This window comes from Alosa alosa, chromosome 1 (genome assembly GCF_017589495.1).
Source record: "Alosa alosa isolate M-15738 ecotype Scorff River chromosome 1, AALO_Geno_1.1, whole genome shotgun sequence".
Taxonomy (NCBI): domain Eukaryota; kingdom Metazoa; phylum Chordata; class Actinopteri; order Clupeiformes; family Clupeidae; genus Alosa; species Alosa alosa.
The window spans coordinates 51,003,886-51,030,542 of record NC_063189.1 but is presented as its reverse complement, the minus strand read 5'-3'; the positions used below and the strand labels follow the sequence as shown (position 1 = coordinate 51,030,542).

The following is a 26,657-nucleotide window of genomic DNA, read 5'->3' as shown; positions in this document are numbered from 1 at the left end:
CCCTTAGCTTTTGCAGCTCTATTGTTGCGCTGTATTTATATATATAAGTGTTATTATATATATATATATATATATATATATATATATATATATATATATATATATATATATATATGTGTGTTCAAGTGTTTATTTCTTTTACTTTTTTCCATGGTTTATTTAGACTTTTTCAGTTACAAAATCCATGCAAGAAATGAATCTAAAAGGATAATATGTATATAATAGTATACAATATATTCTATTTAGATATACAATACAATCTGATAAACAAAGAAGAGAGAGACATATCAATAAAAAAAAACAATTATAAACCACACCAACATCCACTCCTCCCACCCACCCATACACCCATCCACCCACCTTAGGCTGTGCTAAACAAGGAAGTTAAGCTAAACTAAACGGGACAAATAATAAAAAGGGGGGGGGGGGGGTTATGGTCTTACTTCAAAAACAAGTGTGTAAAGGATAAGGTCAAGGGTCAATATCACCAGGCTATAGGCCATTTGGCAATCACTGGATTATGAAACCTCTGGAGGCTGTAGATCGAGGGAATCAACATAAGAAAGAAAAGGCTGCCAGACTTTATCAAATTTTGACACCGCACCTCTCTTCAATTGTCTAATCTTTTCAAGCTTTAAGAAAAAAAGCACATCTCTTATCCATAACCATAAGGAATGTGAGGGAGGACGCTTAGCTTTCCATTGAATCAAAATGAACCTCCTAGCTATGAGAAAAACAAATGCAACAAAATCTGATCTGGACCTGGATAATTTGACAGTGTCAGGGAGGACTCCAAACAAGGCCACAACAGGGCATGGTTCTAATTGTATCTGCAATACATCGGAGACAGAAGAGAATACGCAAAACATATGAACCGCGTGTGCCACGGTGCTGATAACATCGGTCACAAATTGGATCAGTGTTGGGATAAACACGGGAGAGTCTGGCTTTTGTCCAGTACACACGGTGTAGGAGCTTACATTGTATTATCCCATGCCTAGCACACACTGAATACGAGTGGACACGACCAAGATTAGACCCCCAGGTTAGTGTCAAATCCATTCCCAGATCCTGGGACCAGAGGGTTAGAAGGGATTGATCAGAAGGAGAACACATGGATAGTATGCAGTGTTGGGCAAGTTACTTCAAAATCGTAATGTATTATTACTGTCATTTCAAAGTAATTTGTTACATTATAATATTACTGTCTCTGAATTGTAAGGCATTACACTACTATTGCATTACTTTTAAGTTACTTTCACCAAAATATCTAGAAATATGGATTTGGCATTCTAAATGCAGTTTATATTACGCTCAATGCAGCTCATTGCTCTTCCAATGGAGGGAGATGTGGTATAGCATAATGACTGAGCTAGGCTTAACAGATGCAATAGGCGCATTGCTCATGATGCAATACAGTACAAGGAACAATCAGTCAGAATTTTGTTAAAACCCGAAAAAAGGTCAAAGTCTGGTAAATTGTGATAGAAATACTGTAACTTTAAGGCCTAGGCCTACTCATTAAAATTAATGGAGAGCCTACTAAATTGTAAATCAAAGCTTAATAAAGACATGTCAAGATGATGGCCTGCTGGCCATTTCGGTGCCCTAAGTGAGTGGCTTTGAGTGAGTGACATTTAAATGATAACTCAAACACCTAAAGTAAAATAAAAGGCCTATTATTTACAGACCGTTACTGTGTGTTTTTAAACATTAATTTCTGAAGAAATGCTGTTTTACTTATAAATGGTGCACTGTCACTTTCAGAACATTGATCTTTACGTTCTCATAATGCCCTTTTGCCAAATCTTGTTTACAAGCCTTGTTTGTTTGAGTTACATTGATAGCACAATATTAACAATAATATGCACAATATTAAGTTGTTATAAGCAGCCTCCATTGCTTTGGAAATGGAAGTGTGCAGTGACATCCAAGCAAGCACAGTTATGTTGCCAGTATGTTGCTGCAACTTCATGTGTTAGCTGGGATGTTGCTTCACATTTCTTTTACTTTTTTTCCATGGTTTATTTAGACTTACAAAATCCTTGCAAGAAATGAATCTAAAAGGATAATATGTATATAATAGTATACAATATCTATTTAGATATACAATACAATCTGATAAACAAAGAAGAGAGAGACATATCAATAAAAAAAAAACAATTATACACCACACCAACATCCACCCCTCCCACCCACCCATACACCCATCCACCCATACACCCATCCACCCACCTTAGGCTGTGCTAAACAATACAGGAAGTTAAGCTAAACTAAACGGGACAAATAATAAAGGGGGTTATGGTCTTACTTCAAAAACAAGTGTGTTGAGTGTTACTCATCCTCGTAAGTCGGTACCCGCCGACCGAAGCAGGATCAGTTTACATCCTGCATCCACAGCACAGAGGCAGGCTAACGAGACGCTATGTGTGTATAATGGCAGAGCCGGCGAAGAAGCAGCAAAAACCCTTGATAGAAGATACAAAGAAAAGGAAAAGAGCTTCAGACCGAGCGAGGGGGAGTTTCATAGAGAAAAAGCATCAGGCTTGCCTGGTGTCCCTTTAAAAGTGAATTATGAGCCTTGTAGGCCTATCCACCTAGCTCTGAATGGATACAAGGATACAAGGATACAAGGAAGTTCATTGTCACATGCATATAGTTACTGGAAGTAAGAAATGCAGTGAAATTATGTCTGGTGTCAGCCTATTTGTGCATTAATGGGGGGGGGGGGGTAAAAAGTGCAGTAGAAGAGGGGTTTAGTAGATTAAGTGGCAAGGGCTGCATAAAAAAGGTGGGGGAGGATTGGGATTGGGTGGAGGGCACCAACAAGGAGCACCCAAGAGCAACAGGGGCAAGGAAAAACTCCCCTTACCAAGGAAGAAACCTTGGGCAGATCCACGGCTCAAGGGCCCAACTGCCAGGGTCTTGGTGTGTGTGTTGGGGGATGACAGGGGAGATGGGATAGTGTGCTGTGTATGTGGGGAGAGGGCAGTGTGTAATATGTGTGTTGGAGAAGCTTCCTCATGAGACAATGTGCTGTGTATTGGGGGGGTGGGGGGGGCAGTGTGCTGTAAGTATGTTGGGGATGTGTGTTGGAGAAGCTTCCTGATGAAATAATGTGCAATGTGTATGTAGGGGGCAGGGACTTACTATTGCAAGCAGAGTACTGTATGTAATGTATGTGAGTGCTGACAGTGAAGATGTGTGTGTGGGGCAGGGAGGGGAGTGGAGCAGTGACTGTGTGTGTGTGTGTAGTGTGTGTAGGTGGGTAGGTGGGGGCAGTGTGCTGTAAGTATGTAGAGGATGTGTGTTGGAGAAGATCCTGAAGACAATGTGCTGTGTGTGGGGGGGGGGGCAGTGTGCAGCAAGTATGTAGAGGAGGCTTACTGTAGCAAGCAGTGTGCTGTATGTATGTGAAGTGATGACAGTGATGATGTAAGTGTGTGTGTTGGGGGGGTCAGGGACTTACTATTGCAAGCAGAGTACTGTATGTAATGTATGTGAGTGATGACAGTGAAAGATGTGTGTGGGCTGGGAGGGGAGTGGAGCAGTGACTGTGTGTGTGTGTGTAGTGTGTGTGTGTGTGTGTGGGTAGGTGGGGGGCAGTGTGCTGTAAGTATGTAGAGGATGTGTGTTGGAGAAGATCCTGAAGACAATGTGCTGTGTATGTGGGGGGGGGGGGGCAGTGTGCAGCAAGTATGTAGAGGAGGCTTACTGTAGCAAGCAGTGTGCTGTATGTATGTGAAGTGATGACAGTGATGATGTAAGTGTGTGTGTGGGGATGGGGGGGGGGGGGGGGGGGGGGGCAGAAAGGCTAGGCAATCAAGGACATGGGTAGATGGAGGAGAAATCAAAAAAATAATAAATAAAAAAGTGTGCAAAAAAGTTGGAGAAAAGTCAGATATGTGTGTGTGTGTGTGTGTGTGTGTGTGTGTGTGTGTGTTTTGACGTGTGATGAAATAAGAAAATAAATAAAAGGTGTGAGAGTGAATGAGTGCAAAGTCAGTATAATGTGAGTTCAGAGTTGGGAAATGTTTGAGAGTGCTGAGGAGTGAATGTGTGCAAAGTCAGTATAGTGTGAGTTCAGAGTTCGATGGCCTGGGATAAAAAACTTCTCCTGAGTCTCTCAGTTCTGGCTTTGTGACTACATAGGTGTCTTCTTGATTTCAGCGGTAGGAATAATCCATTGTTAGGATGAGAAGAGTCCTTCAGAATCTTTTGGGCTCTTAGGAGTACTCTTCTGGAATAGATATCTTGTAGAGCAGGCAGTTGAGTTCTTATAGTACGTTCAGCTGAGCGCACTACTCTCTGCAGAGTACTACAATCTCTAACTGTGGAGTTCCCATACCAGGTGATGATGCTACCAGTTAGAACACTCTCAACCGCTGAAGTGTAGAAGGCCTTCATGATGGATGTAGAAACTTTGAATTTCCTTAGCTGACGGAAGGAAGTAGAGTCGATTGTCTGGACTTCTTTCAGAACATATTGAGTGTTAACAGTCCATGTTAAGTCTTCAGTAATGTGGACACCAAGGTATTTAAAACTTGTGACTCTCTCTACAGGTTGCCCGCTGATCATTAGTGGGGTGTAATTGTAGTTCTGCTGCTGCCTTCTGTAATCCACTACCATTTCCTTGGTTTTATTGATATTCAGTGTCAAGCTGTTAGATTGACACCACTGTGCCACCTCATCAACCTGATCCAAGTAGAACTGTTCACTGTTGTTACTAATCAGGCCCAAGATCACTGTGTCATCTGCAAACTTGATGATGGAGGTATGACTACTGTTGGCTTTGCAGTCATGTGTGTAGATGTTGTACAGCAGTGGACTCAAAACACAGCCTTGGGAGCACCAGTGCTGATGGTTAATGACTCAGATGTCAGACCCCCACTCTAACCACTTGTAAACGGTTGGTGAGGAAGTCAAATATCCAGTGACACAGGGTGGTGTTCAGTCCTAAGGCCTTCATCTTTGTGACCAAGGTGAGAGGTACTATCGTGTTGAATGCTGAACTAAAGTCAATGAACAGCATCCTCACATAATTCCCATTCCTCTCCTCCAGGTGAGTTAAGGTGGTGTGCATGAGGTTTGAGATGGCATCCTCTGTAGACCTGTTGGCTCTGTAAGCAAATTGGGGGGGTCGAAGGAGGCAGGGAGGGATGAGCAGATAATGTTTTTTCACAAGCTTCTCAAAACACTTCATCACTGTAGACGCCAGGGCTACTGGGCGGTAGTCATTCAGACATGATGGACTTTTTTTTTTTTTCGGTACTGGAACAATAACAGACTGCTTGAGGCAAGTAGGAACTGTCTCTTGAGCCAATGATGTGTTAAAGATATAAGTGAACACAGGAGCTAACTGAGCAGCGCGGGATTTCAAAACCCTGTTAGAAATTCCATCCGTCCAGTAGCTTTTCTACAATTTACCCTCCTAAAGGCATTGCTCACATCGAGCCTCAGAGACACAGAAAGGTGCATCCTCATTTTGCTTCACATGCTGCAGCTAGTCCAATATAGTCTGTGTTTTTTCATGTCAAAGCGAGCATAAAAAGCATTAAGTTCATCAGGGAGGGCTTTACTCACATTCATCATAGGAGGGGACTTTCTTTCAAAGCCAGTGATGGTTCGGAGTGTGGGTAGGTGGGGGCAGTGTGCTGTGCAGTGATATGCGTTTCAGTCGACTCGGCATATCATGTGCTTCATGTAAATGTTTGGAAAACGAATTATTGAAGACCCACCAATTCCATTCTACTAGTATTAGTGGTGGAGATTGAGAGAACCCAAAAAGTATCAAACTTGCATGTAATATGGTGTTAGTGCATTTTGACATTGTAAACGTTATTGATGAAGAATGAAACGCAGTTTGCAGTAAAGCTATCATTGGCTACATTTGGGTGCCTCCTCTGTCCCTGCTCTACAAGATATCTATTCCAGAAGAGTACTCCTAAGAGCCCAAAAGATTCTGAAGGACTCTTCTCATCCTAACAATGGATTATTCCTACCGCTGAAATCAAGAAGACGCCTATGTAGTCACAAAGCCAGAACTGAGAGACTCAGAAGTTTTTATCCCCAGGCCATCCGAACTCTGAACTCACACTATACTGACTTTGCACACATTAACTCCTCAGCACTCTCAAACATTTCCCAACTCTGAACTCACACTATACTGACTTTTGCACTCATTCACTCCCTCAGCACTCATGACCCCCCCACACCCACACACACACCTACAAGACTTTTAGCACTTTTTACATCCCTCTCCCTATGCTACAGACCTTTTATTTATTTTCTTATTTCATCACACGCCAAAACACACACACACACACACACACACACACACACACACATATCTGACTTTCTCCAAATTTTACACACTTTTATTTATTATTTTTGATTTCTCCTCCATCTACCCATGTCCCTCGACACCTAGCCTTTTCTGCCCCCTTTACCCCAACACACACACTTACATCATCACTGTTATCACTTCACATACATATAGCACACTGCTTGCTATAGTAAGCCTCCTCTACATACTTACAGCACACTGCCCCCACCTACCCACACACACACTCCACACACACACACACAGTCACTGCTCCACTCCCCCACACACACACATCTTCACTGTCATCACTCACATACATTACATACAGTACTCTGCTTGTAATAGTAAGTCCCTGAGTCCCCCAACACACACACACTTACATCGTCACTGTCATCACTTCACATACATACTGACCACACTGCTTGCTGCAGTAAGCCTCATCTGCGTATACTTGCTGCACACTGCCCCCCCCCCCACATACACAGCACATTGTTGTTCGTGGGATCTTCTCAACACACATCCATCTACATACTTACAGCACACTGCCCCCACCTACCCACACACACACACACACAGTCACTGCTCCACTCCCTCCTCCATCACACACACATCTTCACTGTCATCACTCACATACATTACATACAGTACTCTGCTTGCAATATTAAGTCCTGCCCCCCTACATGCACAGCACATTATTTCATCAGGAAGCTTCTCCAACACACATCCCCTGACTTATAGCACACTGCCCCAACACACAGCACATTGTCTCATGAGGAAGCTTCTCCAACACACATATTGCACACTGCCCCTCTCCCCACATATACAGCACACTATCCCATCTCCTGTCATCCCCCAACACACACACACCAAGACCCCCTGGCAGTTGGGTTAGCCCCTTGAGCCGCGGGATCTGCCCAAGGTTTCTTCCTTGGTAAGGAGTTTTCCTTGCCCCTGTTGCTCTTGGGTGCTCCTTGTTGGTGCCCCCCACCCAATCCCAATCCTCCCCACCTTTTTATGCAGCCCTTGCCACTTAATCTACTAAACCCCTCTTCTACTGCACTTTTACCCCATTAATGCACAAATAGGCTGACACCAGACATAATTTCACTGCATTTCTTACTTCCAGTAACTATTTGCATGTGACAATAAACTTCCTTGTATCCTTGTATCCTTTGGTGCCCTATACGCAAAGTGCAGCCACAGTCATCTTCAACCAGTACCAGGAGATAACGTTCTACTATTTTGCGCGGATCTTTTCTCCTCTGTTGTTGTTGCGATGGTGTTTGCGAATAGGTATCAAAACAAAACAGCACTTAATTTTGGGTTAAAATGCATTGTAAGTAAGGAATAATGTATAGAACGCTGGTCATTATTGGGAAAATAAGTCCCAACAGGGCGAACCGGTCTTGCTTCGCCCTGAAGGGACTTATTTTCCCCATAATGACCGGCGTTCTATACATTATCCCGCTGATTATACGGCTACTTACCAAAATGAAAAAATAAACTCCACGATATGTCTCTTTACATTTATTTGTTACCGTTTCGTCGTGGCTTTTGCTGAGAAACAAATAGTTCGCAACACATGCTAAACTTGAATCAAACATTCTTTAGACCACAGCTGACCAACCGCCTGCTTTCACTTTTGAATGAAGTTCCAATGCAAGAAGTGACCGGACTACTTGTGGAGTGATATGAAAAACTTAAATCAGCAGCACAAAACCCGTTGCCATTGACAGCGGTAATTATATGTTTGCAGCGGTAATTAGATGAAAATATTTTACTGTAGGCTACTGTATTTTACTGAACGTTGGAAAATCCCATTCAAGTAAATGGAGCGTTCTACTAGCAATGTGAAGAGCCGTATAATAACACGCGTTACTAGTTTGTACCAAGTAAAATATTACCCACTTTTTTATTGTAATGCCTTACATTACCGCGTTACCGCAAACAGCAATATATTACAGTAATTGCATTACTTTTGTAACGCGTTACTCCCAACACTGATAGTATGACTCCATACAGTGTGGATACCAGCCCCCTCATTAAGAGGGGCAACTTCAAAATCCTATCAGGAGGAATATCTACGGGGATAATAGTAAAATCTGTATTTTTCTATAAAAGTGTCGTACTTGTAAGTACTTGAAAAAATAATTACGGGGAAGCTCAAATTTCTCAACTAGCTGTTCGAATGTAGCAAAGACGCCCTCTACAAACAAGTCTCTTACTGTGCCTACAGTAGGCCCTACTGGCACCACAACCTGAAAGCACCGTGCTCCATAGAGGGGGTTGTCGCTAAGTGGCATATAGAGAGATGGTGTCTTGACTCCTAAATATTTACAGAACTGATTCCAAATACGCATATATGTAGATGTGACAAGTATATTATTTCCACGGTTAGAGTTCTTTAGTAGAGGGGAGCAGGTGACTAGTGCATATAGAGTGGCAAGTGCACTTGAGAAGGCTTCCATCAGACACTAAGCAGGGGAATTTTCCGGATCTGTACGCATCCAATACATGACTATCTGCAGGTTAGCTGCCCAATAATAAAATAAGAAGTTGGGTAAAGCCATCCCTCCATCTTTTTTAGATTTTTGCAGGACTGTCTTGCGTAGCCTTGGGACATTTTTGTTCCAAATGAACTGAGATATTGCCATGTCTAAGCGGTTGAAGAAAGATTTAAGAATAAACACTGGAATACACTGAAATAGATAGAGAAATTTGGGAAGGACATTCATCTTCACTGAATTTATTCTACCAGCTAACGATAAGGGCAGTAATGACCAGCGATTTAGGCCTAGGTCATCTTTAACACGCAAAAGTAGTGCTTCAAAGTTAATCTTGAGGACGTTATTGAACCTTTGAGAGATTGCTACGCCCAGGTATTTAAAACCATCTGTTGCCACTTTAAAGGGGAACTGAGACAGTGAGCTCAAGGAGGTAGTTTGGTTGACAGAAAAGAGTTTGCTTTTGTCAAGATTGAGTTTATATCCTGATATAGCCCCAAAACGTGTTAAGGTGAGACACAGCAGGTGAAAACATAATTTTTTTATGCACTGGTCAATTGCGAGATTTTGGGCTAATTTGCTACCTTAGCATGTATTCTTTCACACTACTACAACAACAAAGTCCGATTTACACATTTAGGTGTTTATTTCATTACATTTTGTCTACTCGCGACCCTGATACAAAACATATCACGTGTAGTACCGTTGGAAAGTTCTGTTCTTCCTGCATGACATTCTGCAATCCAAATATGGACACTTCCTTTGTCCCTGTAACCGATTGCGAAACTTCAAAGGCGAGTCTAGGCTGAGAACGGAACCTCATTGGCTGGGTTCCAAGGCTGTTTTCTCAAATTGAGTTTGTCTCATTTTCCAGTAGAAACAGCCTATGTAGCACCTATGTACACCAAACTTTCCAGTTATTCGCTTTAGCAGTATTCTGAAGATATTTACAGAGGGATTTGTTAATAAATTATTCCTGGCCTGATTTAGTGACATTTTAATAAAAAAATATAGCAAAAATCGAATGAAAGCAGATATCCTGAAATCCCTCTGTAATTTTATTTTCATCTTGTGTGTAAACAAAATGAAAAAAGAATTTTGTACCTGGCTTAATCATTTGTTCAGATCTATCTACCGATATGCAAAATCGCACATAATGAGATAATGCCTCATTTGCATACTGTACTTAAACATTCGAATTTCAAAAACTTGTAATGCATTTTTTGTTCATACTTGTTAAAGTAATCAACTGAGGAAGTGATGTCTATTATTTAAACATTTTAGCCTATTCACCTGTAGTGCCTCGCCTTAAGATCCCAAGAATATGTGGTATAGACTCCATTGGGTTAGATATATATATATAAGAGGAGATCGTCCGCATATAATGACACTTTCTGTTGTACGGCATAGCGGGTGATAACCCTTAAAAGCCGTCAGGTTACGGAGTGCAATGGCCACCCAGATAGCAAAAATTCACTGGGATGGAACTGGGCCACACCTACCACAACGTCCGGCACGGATCTGCATAATGGACCTGATCCGGCGTCCAAACGCACATCGGTCCAAAATTGGTCTGGATCCGTTTGACGGATCTGGTGCCAATAAGGGCACCAGACTGGCCCAGTTCCGTAGGGTAGTCTGTGTTACTGACGTGTTCCACATCTGCTGATCATATGCAATACGGGTCCGCTTATTGTGTGTGGTATACGGACCCGTTTATCAGATATCAACCGGCTTTATTTGACATGTGAAATGTGATTGGTAATTAATTATCCTGAAAAATCTGTTTGCTACGCATTTGCTAACAGGTTCGTTAGACCTATAGGTTCACCCAGGTTAAAGTTCGTAACATTTTCCCAACAGCTCAACTAATAAACATAAGCTTGGCTACAAACACAATAGAGGGGGGAAAAAAACTTTACACATAAGTGTCTTATTATTTTTTATTTATATCAACAACCTGGCTGTAGAAGTGCAATCCCAGACAAAGTTTAAGTCATGTTAATTCCACTGTTCCCATCGATATTCAGGCTGTCTTCCTCAGTCATCTTCATGGTCAATCTGAAACACAAAATAAACATTAGCCATATATTCCTTTTTGAAAATAGACTAAGTCACAATTACACTTGTTTTTTTATCATCAGTGATCCTGTTAGCATCATCACTGTTTTTCCAAAATAGTTATTGTGATGGCTGTTTTGCTCAGCTAATAAGCTAGTATATTGCTGGAAAATAATAGCATATAACCTTACAGTAAAGTTATCAATCGCTCGGCTGCTTGTTGTTGTCTCTGAATAAACCAACAGAGATAAAAAGCAGATAGCCTACCTTGAAAAGTTGGACTGCCTCCTAGTCCAACCGCAGGCTGTCTAATCATGTCAAAAGATTGATAGCAAACCAAAGATCCTTGATTAACATTACTGCTTGGACTTCTGCATGCGTGGCAAGAATATGGGGTTGTCTCATAGCACTGTTAGATCTGACACAAACAACAATTGACTACTTTTACCACTGCTAGGTAATAATAAAAATAATGAAACGAACATATGATCAATATTGAGCCAACTATATCTTCTTTTCCAGCCTTATGTAGAAATGAAGTGGCCATGGGAACATAGTGCACCCCCATGGTTTCTAAATTTATGCCATTCCAAAATACCTTTTTTTCCCTTTAGCAGCCAGTTGACAATGAAGTAGGGAAAGGACAGTCAATTTAGCAGAATCAGCACCTTAATTAATGTCATTAGGCCTACCACCTGGGTCTGCTGTGAAAAAATGGTCTTTCGGCTCATATCCGTAATCCAGGTTTGGGCCAAATCAGTGTTTTGTATTTCTCTGACTTACAGTTGAGTTGCGGAAATCGGACCTGGGACAAATCTGTAAACCGGTGATAAAACAACATTGCTAGCAGAGCTGAAGCCTCTATCAGGTGCAGATCTGGCTCACACTCAGATACCGTATGTCCGCTACAGGCGGATCAAAAGGCTTTTATGTGGATTCGGCCCAAAGGAAATTGCTATCTGGGCAACGGTTCAATTGCCACAGCAAAAAGTAGAGGGGAAAGGGGACAGCCCTGTCTGGTACCCCTGCAGAGGGGAAAGCAGTCAGATAAATTATTATTTGTATGTACTGCGGCCAGAGGAGAAGAGTAGAGAAGCCGCACCCAGGCAAGAAAGCCCTCACCAAAGCCAAATCTAGAAAGGGAAGTGAAGAGATAGCCCCACTCAACTCTGTCGAAAGCTTTCTCTGCGTCCATAGACACAACTACCTCAGGACACTGTTGTTATCATAAATTATATTAAAGAGGCACCGTATATTAAAAAATGAGTGTCTGTTTTTGATAAATCCAGTTTGATCTGGGTGTATAATGGAGGGGAGAGCAGACTCTAATCTAAGAGACAGGGCCTTAGCAAGAATCTTAGTGTCTGCATTCAGTAATGATATGGGGCGGTAAATGGCGAGGAGCAATAGTCTGGATCTTTATTCTTCTTCAATATCAAGGAGATAGAGGCTTGTTGGAGAGAGGGGGGCAGTGCGCCAGACAATAAGGATTCGCTGAACATGTTTAATAAAAGGGGCACAATTTGTGCAGAATTTTTTTTGTAAAATTCTATTGGCAGTCCATCAGGTCCAGGGGACTTTCCAAATTGCATAGAACAGATTACCTTAAAGAAGCCCTATGCAATAATTTTAGCAAAAATGACCTTAATTATGCAGGTTGAGAGTCGTTCTGATGGTTCTACAACACATTCTGGGTTGTTTGGTGGGTGCTTCGTCTCCCTCTATCACTTCTCCGCAGAAAAACCAAATATGCAACTCTCTGAACCCGGACCGGATAAATCCGGATGTGACTCAGCGGAAGTATCCAATTGCGCCTCAAAATGTAGTCAGATTGTAGTTTCTAAGAAGACTGCAAAACGGACGCCGACTTGGCTTTGTTGCTGTTGAAATTGTATAGCCTACCCTTGGGTGAAGGGGTAGTCTGTAAATGCTGAAGTCTGGTGAAGTCTGTAAATGCTTTAATTCTAATGGATCAGTTACTATGCCTGATACCCCTGTCAATACGTGAGAGTGATGTACTGGAGAGAAAACTTTCTGGTTTGAGGATACAGGAACCGCCAAGGATCGCTAACTCCATATTCCTCCATAAAGGATTTTGTCACATGAACTGATTTTGAGTCACGAATGGGTCTGGTAGAAGATCGGTCCAAGGAAGTATTCAACCCACCACCCAATATGAGAAAATGGGATTGGAAATCAGGAATAGCTAAAAAGAGCTTCTGAAAAAAATTGTCATTATTCCTGTTGGGTGCATATATACTGGCCAAAACTACTGGCATATTATATAAAGTGCCTGATAAAGTGCCAGATCGTCCACAGGAGTTAAAGAGTCAGCATTTCCTCATCTTCATATAAATTATAAATTAGGCTAGCTGCCAAACCTGACATACCCTGACCAGTCATGACACAGAGTCTACATCTGCACGGTCATTAGTAGAAGCGACATTGTTGTTCAGCTCGGAGGAGTTTTCTTGAATCAAATGCTGTCGAATAAAGCGTTCAGCTGCGGCTGGGTTCTCGAATCTGTGCTGCTCGCTGTTCAGGGTAGATGGCCCGGGTAGAAAAACCCATATGCCTTGACCGCAGAGTTCCTACGCAGCAGGCGTTTGTCATCAGAAAATTCCTTGCGTTTCTTAGATTGAGCGGCCGTGAGGTCGGGGAAAATATGCACCCGTCTGCCATCGTGTTGCAATGAGTCGCCCATCTCCCTGGCTTTGCGAAAGAGAACGGCCCTGTCCCTCTGATAAAGCAACCGTATAATCACTGGACGTGGTGCCTAGTCACTCTTCAGTTTAGGATGTAAGGCTCTGTGGGCACAATCGATAGGTGGTTCAAAGCCGAGATCCAAAGTATCATACAGCCATTTAGTTAGCCAGCTAGCTGCTTGAGGACCCTCTATGCCCTCTTTCAAGCCAATCACCCTAATGTTATTCCGTCTAGATCTACTTTCTAGCTCCTCACATTTAGCTTTCAAGGACGACACCTCACCGGTCAGGGTAGTGACAGTAGTCTGCAGGTCCCGTACAGAATCTTCTCAGAAAACAGCAGTGTTCTCAATGTCGACCAACCGGCTTGCGTGTGAGTCCAATGCAGGGCTGTACAGTGCGACATATATGTCACACATGCTACAAAAAAAATAGTTTGTGCGATGGATGATTTACCAACGTAGCACTGGTGCTACAGTATACAGTTTTGCTTATGGCAATACAATGCATGCGTGTGAGACTGACAGGGAGGCTACATCAATTACCTTCTACTGTGATCAGTGCAACTGGCTACACCAGATGTGATAGAGGCGCGTAGGCTACGTAAAAAAAAATAAAAAATAGACAGTCTTCTGTTTTTGCGCGTCGCGAATGGAGCTTTTCGTTACGTGCCCGGTGTAGGCTCCCGGTGAAACGCTTGTTTGTTTGTTTGAAGTGCGTATAGACTACTTCTGTGAGCGGGGAATTGATGTAGGCTACTTTGATTTCAACTTAGTTGCAGTCTACTCGATTAAAAAGTATGTCTACTTGTTTGTAGGCCTAGTATCCAAACAATCCAACTCCAAATCAAAAAACACCTTGCAAATTATCCTCGCGAATCGAACAAGTGATCGCTATGTTTAGCCTAAAGCGAAAGTATCTTCCGACCGGGCCGGGCTGAGGGGATTAGATTAGGCAAGCAGAGGTAGAAGTTTGTGGCAATCGCCTTTGCATTTTTAGTTCAGTTTTAAACGAACAACTTAGTATCCAAACAACACCATTCAGATCTAAAACTTAGAAGAAAAAAGTCCACCGGGACGTTCGCTTCTATCTGTCAAATATGAGCCCACTTCATGCGCAACAGTCTCGCTTAGTAGTGCTTAATAACCTATACAAGATCGGTTCCGAAAAAACCTTCACGACACTTTAATTACAACTGCGTTAGCCACAGACCTTCAGCTATCTTTAGTAAGCTACATACTGTAGCCTATGTGTATGGAACAGTCTAGGGATGCATTTCATGGGTGCACTGTTTGACATGTCAGTTAGCCTACTCATTTGCACCACTGGTTAGATGTAATTACGGTATTTCACTCGTGCAATGACAATAAGGTTGAATGTAGGGTTACTCTAATCTAAAATCTTAGAAATATAAACTAAACGTGAATTAAATCTTAGTGGAATAAAATCTTCAGCATATCTTCTACTTATTCAAAAATAAATGAACTGATTTCCAATGCATGAATAAGAAAAAATAACAAAAAGATCAATGGCATGACCCGTCTTCCTGATACCCATTGAAAAGTCTAACTGCATGGAACTGTCAGGGATTGTTTTTTTGTTTTTACAAAAACACAACAACCAAATAACATATCATGCTGATAGCTTTTGTTCATCTCAAAAACAATGTAGCCAGGTGAGATGTTTGCAACTACATGAGCTTTTATCAATCCAGTTGGAGTAGGCCTAGATCCCAACCACAATTGATGAACTGTGATGAACTGCCCTATTTGTGATTGTTTTTAGAGATTTTAGAGGTTTTATTAGCCTAGAAATCTAGACGCGCCCCTAGCGGCCACAAATTACATTTGCTGCCAGGGCTAGTCTAGCAACTCTCCGTTGGCTTGTGGGCTCGTCAGGCTAAGGTTTTATATCGATGCTACAGAATTTGTGGCTGGTGCTACAAAACGTAACCCCTGTAGCACCAGTGCTACTTGCAAAAAAAGTTAACGTACAGCCCTAGTCCAATGTAGCTCGTAGAGCACTGGTAGAGGAGGTCAATTATTCACGCACCGAAGATATTTTAGTCCTCAATGATCCGACCGCTGACTCGATTTTCCCCAAAAATATCCTTTTTCAATAAACCCAGCTGGTCAGTGAAGGTTGCCACATTTAAAGGAGTGCTCGACTGGTCCTCCTGACCATGAGCAGAATGTTTCCTCTTTAGCATTGGTAGCTAGCCATTGCTTAGGCATTGCTGTAAGGTTAAATTGTGTGTAGGCTACCCTATGGTGTGTGACAAGTACACAAAGGCTGTGATGTCATACGCCCGGGTTTTGTGTTGATGACTGCATTGGGACCAAATGCATCAAGTCATAAGGCAATAAGGCACCAAAGAGGTTGCTGCACTTTGCAGGGAAAAAAAGTTCTGCATTTAAGAAAGGAGACAAGGAGGAGTATAAGACTGCCAAGTATGAACTTCGTTCTGCTATCAGAAAAGCTAAAGCTGATTATGCACTGAAACTGGAGCATCAACTGGCCATCAACAACCACAGGTCAGTCTGGAAAAGTCTGAAGGAGAAGACCATTTTCAATAGAGGGCCTATTTCACCACCAGATGAGGACCCTGAGCTTCCTGGTAGACTCAATGCATTTTATGACCGGTTTGAGGACAATCAGTCACCAGCAGTCTTCCCCTCTCCTCCCACCTCCCCCACTCCTCCCTTTGTCATCCAGGAGGCAGAGGTGTGCAAACTTTTTAAAAAACAGAAGGCCAGGAAAGCAGCAGGACCAGATCAGCTTTCCCCAGCTGTTTTCAGACACTGTGCAGATCAACTGGCACCTGTCTTCACTGACATTTTCAACACTTTGCAGCAGTGTGTAGTTCCACAGTGTTTTAAATCATCTACCATCATCCGGTCCCGAAGACAACAAAAACAACTGGGCTCAACGACTTCAGGCCCGTTGCCCTCACTTCAGTGGCTACAGTGTGAAGGTGTTTGAACGTGTGCTACTCTCCCATCTGCAAACCACAGTATCACCGCTGAAGGATCCCTACCAATTTGCTTACCAGTCTAACAGATCTGTGGAAGATGCCATCAACCTAGGAGTTCACTCTATACTGCAACACCTGGAGTCAAGCAACACCTATATGCACGCATGATGTTCATCGACTTTAGCTCTGCCATTAACACCATTGATCCACTCATCCTCTTCTCTAGGTTACAAGCCATGAACCATCAACTCAGCTCTGTGTCACTGGATATTGGACTTCCTGAGGAATAGAATTCAATCAGTCAAGGTTAACAATACAACATCATGTCCTCTGACCCTCAACACTGGAGCGCCACAAGGCTGTGTGTTATCTCCTCTTCTGTTCTCCATCTACACTAATGACATGAGATCTTACATCACTCTGTCAAAGTATTGAAGTATGCAGATGACACCACCATCATCGGCCTCATTAGTGACAATGATGAGTCCCAGTACCACAAGGAGGTGAAATGGGCTACGGACTGGTGTACTGAAAATAAGCTCCATCTTACACCTCAAAAACCAAAGAAATGGTTGTGGACATGAGAAGGTGGCCTAACACCAAAGCCCCATCTATTATATGTGAACAGCTTATAACCTTGACTGACTCCTTTAATTTTGTTTTGGCTCACATATCAGCCATAATTTGAAATGGGACATTAACACCACCCACCTTATCAAAAAGGCAAATCAGAGACTTCATTTCCTAAGACAACTGAAAAAGTTTTTGGTGCTCTTCTACAAAGCCATCATTGAAAGAATCATCACATCTTCAATCACCGTCTGGTATGGGAGCTCTGACAGTCGCACCAAGAGGAAATTAGAGAGATTTTTCACCAAAGCCTCCAACATCACTAGTCCACTCTCTGTATACTGAACGCAGCTTGAACCAAGCAACCAAGATCATCTGGGACGCCTCACATCCGAGCCATGATCTCTTCCAACTTCTGCCCTCTGGAAGACGCTATAGATCTCTGAAGACAGGAACAACGCGCTTCAACAACAGCTTCTACCCTTCAGCAATTAGACTCCTGAAGATTTGCAACTCTACTTATTTATTTATGTTTATAAATAACCCCACCGGACTGAGCGAGAACTGCCACTCTCGGAAAACTTCCGGTTTCTGAACTGGTTGCAGTTCTCTGTGGTTCCACATGAGGGCGCTCGTCCACGGGTGCCGAATGCATGGAGGTCTATGGAGCTATACCCCTCAAAATCCACTTTTCTCGGGATATAATTTTTTTTCAAGTCATTTGAATATTGTATTCGAAAGGGGAGGCAAAGAAAATACACTTGGTTGAGTATTATATTTTTTAAAGTCACTTAATTGTTCTAAAAAGCCTTTCAAACGTGTCAATGACGTCACTCATTAGCACAATGCTAGCGTGTTATGGGCAACAACGACCCAACCTGTAAGAAAACAAAAGACATAAGTACTCGTTCATTCAACTTTTGACCTATAACCAATGTTGAAGTTATACAAACTACAATCAAATCTGAGATTTGTCAACGACAATCAGGTGAAAGAGACAAATTTAGCCGTCTAGCTCCATTGACTCCCATTCATTCTGCACTCATGGCGATGGCCCCCAGTGGAAATTTGGTGGAACTGCAACCAAAAATCGGTACAATGGGACTTAATACGGAGTGGCCAGGCTCTCCGTAGATGGGCTCTGGTCGTTTTACAAACGGAAGTTCAGGAGGAGCGTGATGGAATTTGCCACCCCTCCTTCTTCAATGAGTCAGGGTTATTTATTTGCAGTTTACCTGCCGAAGTTACAGCATCGGTGTTACTCCGCTCGCAGTGACAACCAGTTGCTCTCTTGTCTCAAGCAGACCTTCATGCGTGGGGAAACTACTGGAGGGAGGTAGTTTGTGTTGCTTTGTATTAGAGCTGTTTGTAACAACTTTTCGGTCGCATTGGGTGTAGGAATTTTTTCTCCTTTAAAGTGTTTGGGAGTTTTTTCGCCTTCCTCTGTGTTGAGAGTGCCAGCATATTAAAGCCTTCCCTAGCTGACCAAGGGAGCACCTACATCTGCGTGTAGCTTTGCTCTGTTACACTCCTAGCTGACCATGTAAGCACCTACACCAGCGTGTAGCTCAGCTGTTACTTGGAATCCTCTCTAATAATGTGTTGCTCACCACTTCTCTTGCTACAGCTACAGTATTTTAATTACTTCCTGGTTTCCATAGCCTCATATTGCTAAATTGGCGCTATTGCTGTCCCTGGATTACTCAAACTCAATTATCACAACTCTATGTAATTATATGCTCTATCCTGGGGTGTTAGGCCTGTATCATCAAAGCATAGTGTAAGCAACAGCCTACAACTACTAGACTACTATGGTCTCCATTGTACATTGTGGCTAAATGTAATTTGCTCATTTTGAACTGCTTGATAGGTGTTGGCTAAAATGAAACCTACATTCTTAAACAATTTCAAATCAAGGCCAACACTTTCCCGATTTTCTCCTGAAACTTCTCCTCAGAGTGTTGAGCAGATACTCAATCCTTTTCTCTTTCCCTCCTGCTATAGCCAATTAACAGAGCACCTGCGCTGCAGTGCAGAGCTCCTCCGGCGTCTCTCCCTTTGTCTGCGCAACATGCTTTGTCAACCCAGCAAGTTATGGGTGCCCGCGTGCAGCCCTCTACCTTGCCTTCCACTACTGCGGTCTCTTTTCTCTATTCCAGCTAATCAAGACTCCCCTCTTTTCTCTTTGCAGACCCAGGGTGCTGTGCAACCTCCTCCCCCTCCCCTGTAGCAACCGGGTCGCTACCTTTCCCCTTTCCCCATCATCTTCCACCGGCGTGAACCACGTTTGTGCCCGTGTCTCTTCCCCAGCCAGGGACCTCGTCCCTGGTTCTCCCTCACCCCTCTTTCCCTGGATTGGTGCCACCACCCATGGGGTCACCCAGTGTTTCCCATACATTGACTTATTTGTAGCGGCATACCACAATATCAACATTGATCACCACACAATGATTTTCCAGGTTGTACTAAATTGTGCTTAAATCTGGTTAGCATCATGACCACGCTGTGCTCATTTGTAAAAAACTGTTCCATTCAAGTTAATTCTGCAAACCAACCACCACAATTGGAATTCAATTCTGTGGGAAACACTGGTCACCACATCCTTCTAACAATATTTTCCAGATCACACCCAGGTCAATCCATGGACGTTATTTGAAACTTTAGTTTCTCTTTCTGCTCTTCATGTTTTGCTATTTACAAACCCTTTTGCTTCATTTTTTAAGGTGCCTTAGTTGCCCTCATCTTTGGACTGTATACACGGATCTTGCTGACTCCTGCCTGCACAGTGACTCCTGCACGATCCTCCCAGAGCAATTTGGCTGAGCCATAGACTCAGCCAAGCATGGGTTTCAAATGGCTCTTCAGGCTCTTCACTTGTACTAATCTTCATGTCTAACCTACTCCAGCTTAGCCGCTTGCTCTCATTCTCTAAATTTCTTCTCATGCTCTTGAATGCAAACTGCCTCTATTAAAGTGTTTGCTACAGGTTCATATTTATTCTCTAGATCGGCTACCATAATGCTAGGTAGCTCAGTGTTCTCTACAAACTTAATACAGCAAAATAGAAACCTGTAACCTGAAATTTATCACCTTTCAGTAACTGTCCTTATATTCAGACCATGTGTACATGCTATGTAATGTCTAAGTTCCCCTTATAGCATATATGACATTTTTTGCACATGTAACCCTCATTGGTTTAAGGGCAACATTTTCAGCCAAAAATGCATGAAATTGACCGCAGCCATCTTTATGAAAATGGCATTTCAAGGGTGTTTGTTTCCGGCACCAGCTAGAATTAGCCTATTAGATTCCACGTTACAGATGGAGACAACGTAAAGTACAACGGTATGTCGTTGATGAAGATTGGACATTCCCTCAGAGGAAAAGAAGTTGTTCGGGAACGCGCTTCACTTCGTTATAAGCGCAAATTCATTTAAGTGGTTGGGATAACATTTTGCTAATGGTGGTAAAGTTTGCCCTGTCTCTGAAGTCCTAGGTTATTTAATGTGATGTTCATATGTGATAATAAACTATGCAAATCAATATTGTTACTTTAGGCTTCACAAATAATGATCCCTAAATACTATATTTGGACAGGTTGTAGGCCTATTACGCAATAAGCTATCCAACGAAAATGACTTAAGTAGACATGGTATGTAGGAAACGTGTGGATAGCTGGGATTTTTGCTGCACCCAGTGTGAATTTGCAGCTTGTTAAGCCTAGGCTACATTTGCAGGCAGACGAAAAGTCGAAAAGAAGCGCACATCCCTCGGGTATTGTGATTTGAGCAGGCATACTGCAGGAGTCTGCAACTGTTGTTGGACATTTGGCTTTTGCCTCGACTGGCAGCCTGAACATTTAAATCAAATGCATAGCCTAATCAGGTCAATGTTGCAAGAAAGCAAACGAAATAAGTCATTGACATTTGTTTAAATCACTTGGGGGTAGGGTTGCAAAATTCCGGGAATTTTCAAAGTTGGAAACTTTCCATGGGAATTAACGGGACTATATGGGAATTAACAGGAATAAACGGGAATTAATGGGAATAAACTGGGAATTTTTAATATGGCATGTTAGTCTATAACAGGGAACTTAAATGTAGTGGACAAAACCCCATCTTGCAGCATAATATTAGTTAAAACAACCTGATTAAATGCAATTTCAGTCAAATTTCTACCCTGCACATATGTCAATCACATGCACACAGCAATCGGCATAGGCTGCTAGACATAAAGGAAACCTATGGTGCGTTCATATGCATGGGGAAATTTTTTCCAACCAATCGGATTTTGTTGTTGAGTGGTGTAGTGTATCTTGGGCAGTTCAGTGTTGCTAGTTTAGCACACTAGTAAACCATAGGCAGAGAATGGGATCCCCGCTAGCATGCTAGCTAGCTTTGTATGCTAAGCTAAGCAAAAATCCGAACACACAAACATATTGCTTATTACGAAACAAAATGTGAATGTTTGTATATGAAACAGTTTGTATGAATTACCCAAAATTCCATGTTCATTTCCGTAAATTCCCATTAATTCCCATAATTTCCTTTAATTCCATGAAAGTTTCCAATTTGGAATATTTCCAAAATTCCCCAGCTTAACTTCACATGGTAAGTTTCCGGAAAGTTTCCAGAAATTTACCGGAAATTTTCCGCCCCTTTGCAACCCTACTTGGGGGACATAGGTTACATGATCCAGACGTTGCGTTCTACAGAACTACAGCCTGTGCGTTGTAAAATAGTCTTCATACACAACGCAATGAGTAGGCTAATAATTGGATATAAGTCATTGCTATGCAGCTGCCAAAGTGTATGGTCATAGTCAGTTACTTTAAGGAAATTGGCACCCCGCATATATGGCAAATAATAGCCTAATATGACAATATTAATTTTTTTTTTTATTTACCACAAAGTCCGGTAATACAGCCTAAACCATGTAGGCATTAAGTCAAGTATCAGTAGCTTAATTCAAGTAGTTAGTTGTTTTATTTGTAGTCTTCCAGAAATGCAAACCAACATGGACGCGCGAGGACGCTAGTGCCCAACACTAAACTCGTGCATGAGCTGTCATCTACCAATCAGCATGTAAAACCTGGTGCTGGAAGTTGCAACCATGTAACACCATTGTTAAACACGCCAAGTCCACCCCGACAAAGACACGAAAACTGCCAAGACGCTATCTCTGACAAACCAAAAACAAACAAAAGGGTTGCAAAGCTAGCTCACTTACCTGCTACGTTGTCTAGGGACCTGGGTTGTAACGTTAAACTTGCCCTGCAGTGTATGTGTGAACGTGAAGTTGAAAACTAGGTCCGTATGGATGAACTGTGGGTGTGACTAATGAGAAGGCCTGGAGCGTAGCTTACCATCCGCCGAAGAACGCACAGGGATAACCCAATCCTTACTCCCAGCGAGTGGCCAGCCCAAGCTCCAAGTCCTTCAAGTCAAAGTTTTGTCTTACGACGACGGTAGTCCACAAAAGGAGAATGTCCAAACGAAAATCCTAAAAGGTCTGAGAGGTCATGGGCACGCTGCGTTGCAGACACGGAAACTCACATCATGGGAAACGCGCGTCCTTCAATCAGTCACCTGTTTCCCATTTTCAAATCTTGGTGCGTCCACGCCCACTAATCAGCTGACGCTTCCACGGCCTTCTCATATCAGTGTGTAGTTTCCCTGACTGTCCACTACGTAACAGCCATGTTTTCAAAAATGTCGGCGGCCAAATGCCATGCTAAGTGGCTGAAGCTAACCCTTCAAATCCTGACCCCCTGATTGGTGCAGCCACCACTGCGGCAAATAACGGTCTGTCCGATCAAGCCCTCAAAACTCTCGGCCTGTGGTCCTCCGACGCCTATCACTCATATCAGATCGAATCTCTGATCTGAGGAAAGAGCACCTTGTGCACTCCCATTGAATTTGCTCAGCGTGGTTTTGGCCATAGAGTCTTTCATCTTCAAACGCAATTTTTCGGGTGTATGGCGGAATCCTGCCCGACTCCTGCCTGCGCAGTCGACTTCGGCACGATTTCGCGAAGCCCTTCAGGACCATGGCCAGAGACCTCGCCAAACATGCTTTTCTATTATGCTTTTATGTATTATGCTTTTATGTCTTTATGCAAATTCAGGCATTGAGACATATTGAAACAATAATAGGCTATTTTATAATAGACCTAGGTCTACTTCAAATACATTTATTTTTATTATTATTTTCATATAGGTTTAGTCAGATTTTTTTTTTTTTTTTTTTTTCCCTTTTTCGCATGTCCAAATTTCCGTCAAGGATTCCCGGGACACTGAAAGACCGGGGTAGACAAAACTTGGTGGGCATGTAACCCCATATGGATAGCATGGAACCATCGTTTTTCGTTTTGATCTGTAGCCCCCAGCTGAACTGCACCCCGAAAGGAGGGTAGGGCAGACACAGTTTTCTGTGAATATCTCGAGAACCCGTGGGTTTAGGAGGACCGTTTTTTTTTTGTATGTTGATCTCAAGGGGCCATGTCAACCCATTCCATAACCACTCATTTCATGTATAGCGCCACCTAGTTTAAAATTAAAAAGCAAAAAATTAGGTGTTTTCACCACAATATCTCTGGCTGACATGGTAAAAACTGCACGAAATTAAAAGTGTAGGATCATTATGACACCCTCCGAATGCATGCCAAGTTTTGTGAACTTTCATTCATGGCGGCAAGGATTAAAGTTCTCCGTCATAGGACGGATTTCCGTCAATTTGATTTTAGAAATGTCATATTTGAGATCGATGCAGATCCGATGAGAAAAAAAATAGGAGGGGGGGGCTATCACCTTTGCTTTTCCAAAGAACACATATGGAGGACTATAATGGTCTAAAAGTTGGATTATAGTGACACATTAGAGACAGCTGATGAGGTTGGCCAATCCGTTTAACTTTTTTGAATTCGGAGAAGAAGCGTAGGCTGTGTTCTTTCCGTGCATCAATGTAGACAATTTCTTACTATCGCGAACTCTTGTCAGGGGAGGTCATTCATTTTGCATCTGTAGCCCCCCCGCTGTACTGGACCCCCCAAAAGGAGGGTAGGGCAGACACAGTTTTCTGTAAATATCTTGAGAACCGTAGGGCCTAGGATGACCAATTTTTTCCGTATGTTTGCCTCCAGGGGTCATGTTAACCCATTCCATGTGCACACATGTGCATAAACAGATACACACGCACACACATACATTTACAGTAATCATACATATGACACATACTCACACAGTAGACATATGTACGTACGCATGCATGCACATGCACAAACACACATACGCAGGCAAACACACAAGCACGCACATACACACACACACCCACACACATAAACATAAACTTGTACACGCACACATGCACACAATTCAAGAATTTCTCAGAATTATGAACAGGCAAGATGGGGGTGGGGTTGTATAAAATTAATTTTACATGTGAAATCTATGAACTAATCATGTTTTGGTACTTGTTGTCTAGCAGATACCAGTGAGAATTGAGTGTGGATAATGCAATTTAGTGAGACAGTTAGAATCATATAGGCCTTTCAGCGTGATTTATTTTTGTGGAAAAAATGTGCTGGACTGGGCGGCGGTCATATTTTGTACCGCTCTGTGGTACATCTAGTTCATATACATTTTGTCTTATTTTATAAACCGTTGTAAAACATCTGAAACATCACATACAACTGTCAGATGTATGTGGCTTGAATACAACGCATTCATAACTAGGCCGTAGTATATTTCAAAATGAAAACGTGAGTAAATCATCATGAATTTGTATGACTTGACTTGTGATTTGCTTTACTAAAGCTATGACTTGACAAAAATGACTTAGTTTCTTGAATTTCCCCTTGGGTATCTATCTATCTATCTATCTATCCATCCTTACTTGAGACTTCAAGGTTAAGACTTGAGACTTGCTTGTGATTTGCACATGTGTGACTTACTTCCACCTCTGCCACAATGTCATAACCAATGGCTGATTTGTCCACCATCCTGGTGGCTGACCAATTGCTAATACGAATAGGGTTTATAGACTGTGATCTCATTGAGAAAATGAATTAAAAAAGTTACAGGCGGATGGAGCCAACTTTTGAAATAGAAACTGTTAAATTTAACTATTGTATTGTTGTTATTTGTATGTTGCATTGGACAAAAGTGTCTGCCAAATCCCATAACCAACAATAACAAATAAAACAAGTGTTAATCTAATGGAGTTTGATGCATGTCCGATGATGGTAAAAATCTACCATCTATACAACAATTATTATAAATATGACCATGAGCCTATCTATCTGTTTTCTTTTCTGCAGATAGAAGAATTCCGAAGACTTAGGTCTCATGTCAAAGGAGCAGAGTTACCAGAGGGGAATGATGGGATGTTGGGAGACAACTTTAGGCCCACTCAACCCCTCAGTGACAGGATAGTGCGGGCTGCTTTCCAGTAGAACTTCTGTCTTTGGGTTCCAAAGTGGCATTCACTTGTGGCAAGTACAGTTTGTTTTAAAATTACTGTCAGATCTGTTCAGTGGCCATAAACTTTTTGCAATATACAAAACTATACTGTAGAGTGAGTACCCATTATAAATTATCTTAGTTTCACAATGACAAGAAAAAGGGAAAATCCAACCTTGAATGGAAGGAAATTTATTAATTTATTATTTATTATTAATACCTCACAAGAATATGTTTGAAAACAATAACCAAACAGATTACCAAGATTTATAGCAGGACATGAGTATACACTATCCTATAGTTAGAGACAACTATGGACAGAATTTAATGAAATGTAGCAATCTTCCAAAGAGTGTGGTTGTGATTCAGCCTGTGAAATGCCGTTTTCTTTGAACCTTTACTTTTATTGTCATAGGCCTTCACATTTTATCCAAAGCTACTTACAAAACAAGGAATAATGCAGGAGAGACCTAAGGTAACAATGAATATTCTTATGCAGAGGCGACCTTATAAGTAACAATAAATATTAGAGAAGGAGCTGAGGTAGAAGGAGGTGTATGGTAAGTGCATGGATTGTTGGAAGTGTTAGGAGAAGAGGTACTCTCAAAAGGTCTTCAAGAGCTTCTTGAAGATAGAGAGGGTAGCCCATGCTCTGGTAGCGCTTGGTAAGTCGTTCCACCATTGGCATGTCTTGAGATAGTGAAATATGTCAGTTGCAGCAAGATAAGTACTACTTCTTCCATATGAGTCAAGTGTCAGTTCTAGTCAGATGGTAAGTGCTAGAATTAGCATGTCAAGTTGTTGGTTGTGCTAGAAGAGGAGGTACTCTCTGAAGAGCTGGGTCTTCAGGCGTTTTTTTTGACATAGAGAGGGACGTCCCTGCTCTAATAGGAACTGGTAGTGCGTTCCACCAACTGGGAACAACGGATGAGAAAAGTTTGGATTGCCCTTAGCGTACTGGTGGCAGAGCCAGACGTCGTTCATCAAAGAAGTGCAACAATCAGGAGGTAAAATATGCCTGTATAAGGGCATTCAAGTAACCGGAGACTACTTTTTAGGC

At 42.2% G+C, this 26,657-nt stretch overlaps 1 protein-coding gene and 1 long non-coding RNA gene across 3 annotated transcripts in view; one reads left to right on the top strand and one right to left on the bottom strand.

Moving 5' to 3' along the window:
* Positions 1 to 25,669, top strand: part of ca8 (carbonic anhydrase VIII) — a 102,242-nt gene extending 76,573 nt beyond the window's left edge. For both annotated transcript variants that reach the window (XM_048246354.1, XM_048246348.1), the window contains one exon: positions 25,456 to 25,669. In XM_048246354.1, the coding sequence (XP_048102311.1) occupies positions 25,456 to 25,590 (135 nt within the window). In that variant the 3' untranslated portion in view covers positions 25,591 to 25,669. The remainder of the gene's footprint in view (positions 1 to 25,455) is intronic.
* Positions 10,858 to 14,184, bottom strand: LOC125296491. Its single transcript, XR_007193772.1, has 3 exons — positions 13,879 to 14,184; positions 11,158 to 11,198; positions 10,858 to 10,890 (listed from the first exon to the last, which is right to left on the bottom strand). It is a non-coding gene; the product is annotated as an uncharacterized LOC125296491 (long non-coding RNA).
* Positions 25,670 to 26,657: the final 988 nt, after the last annotated feature.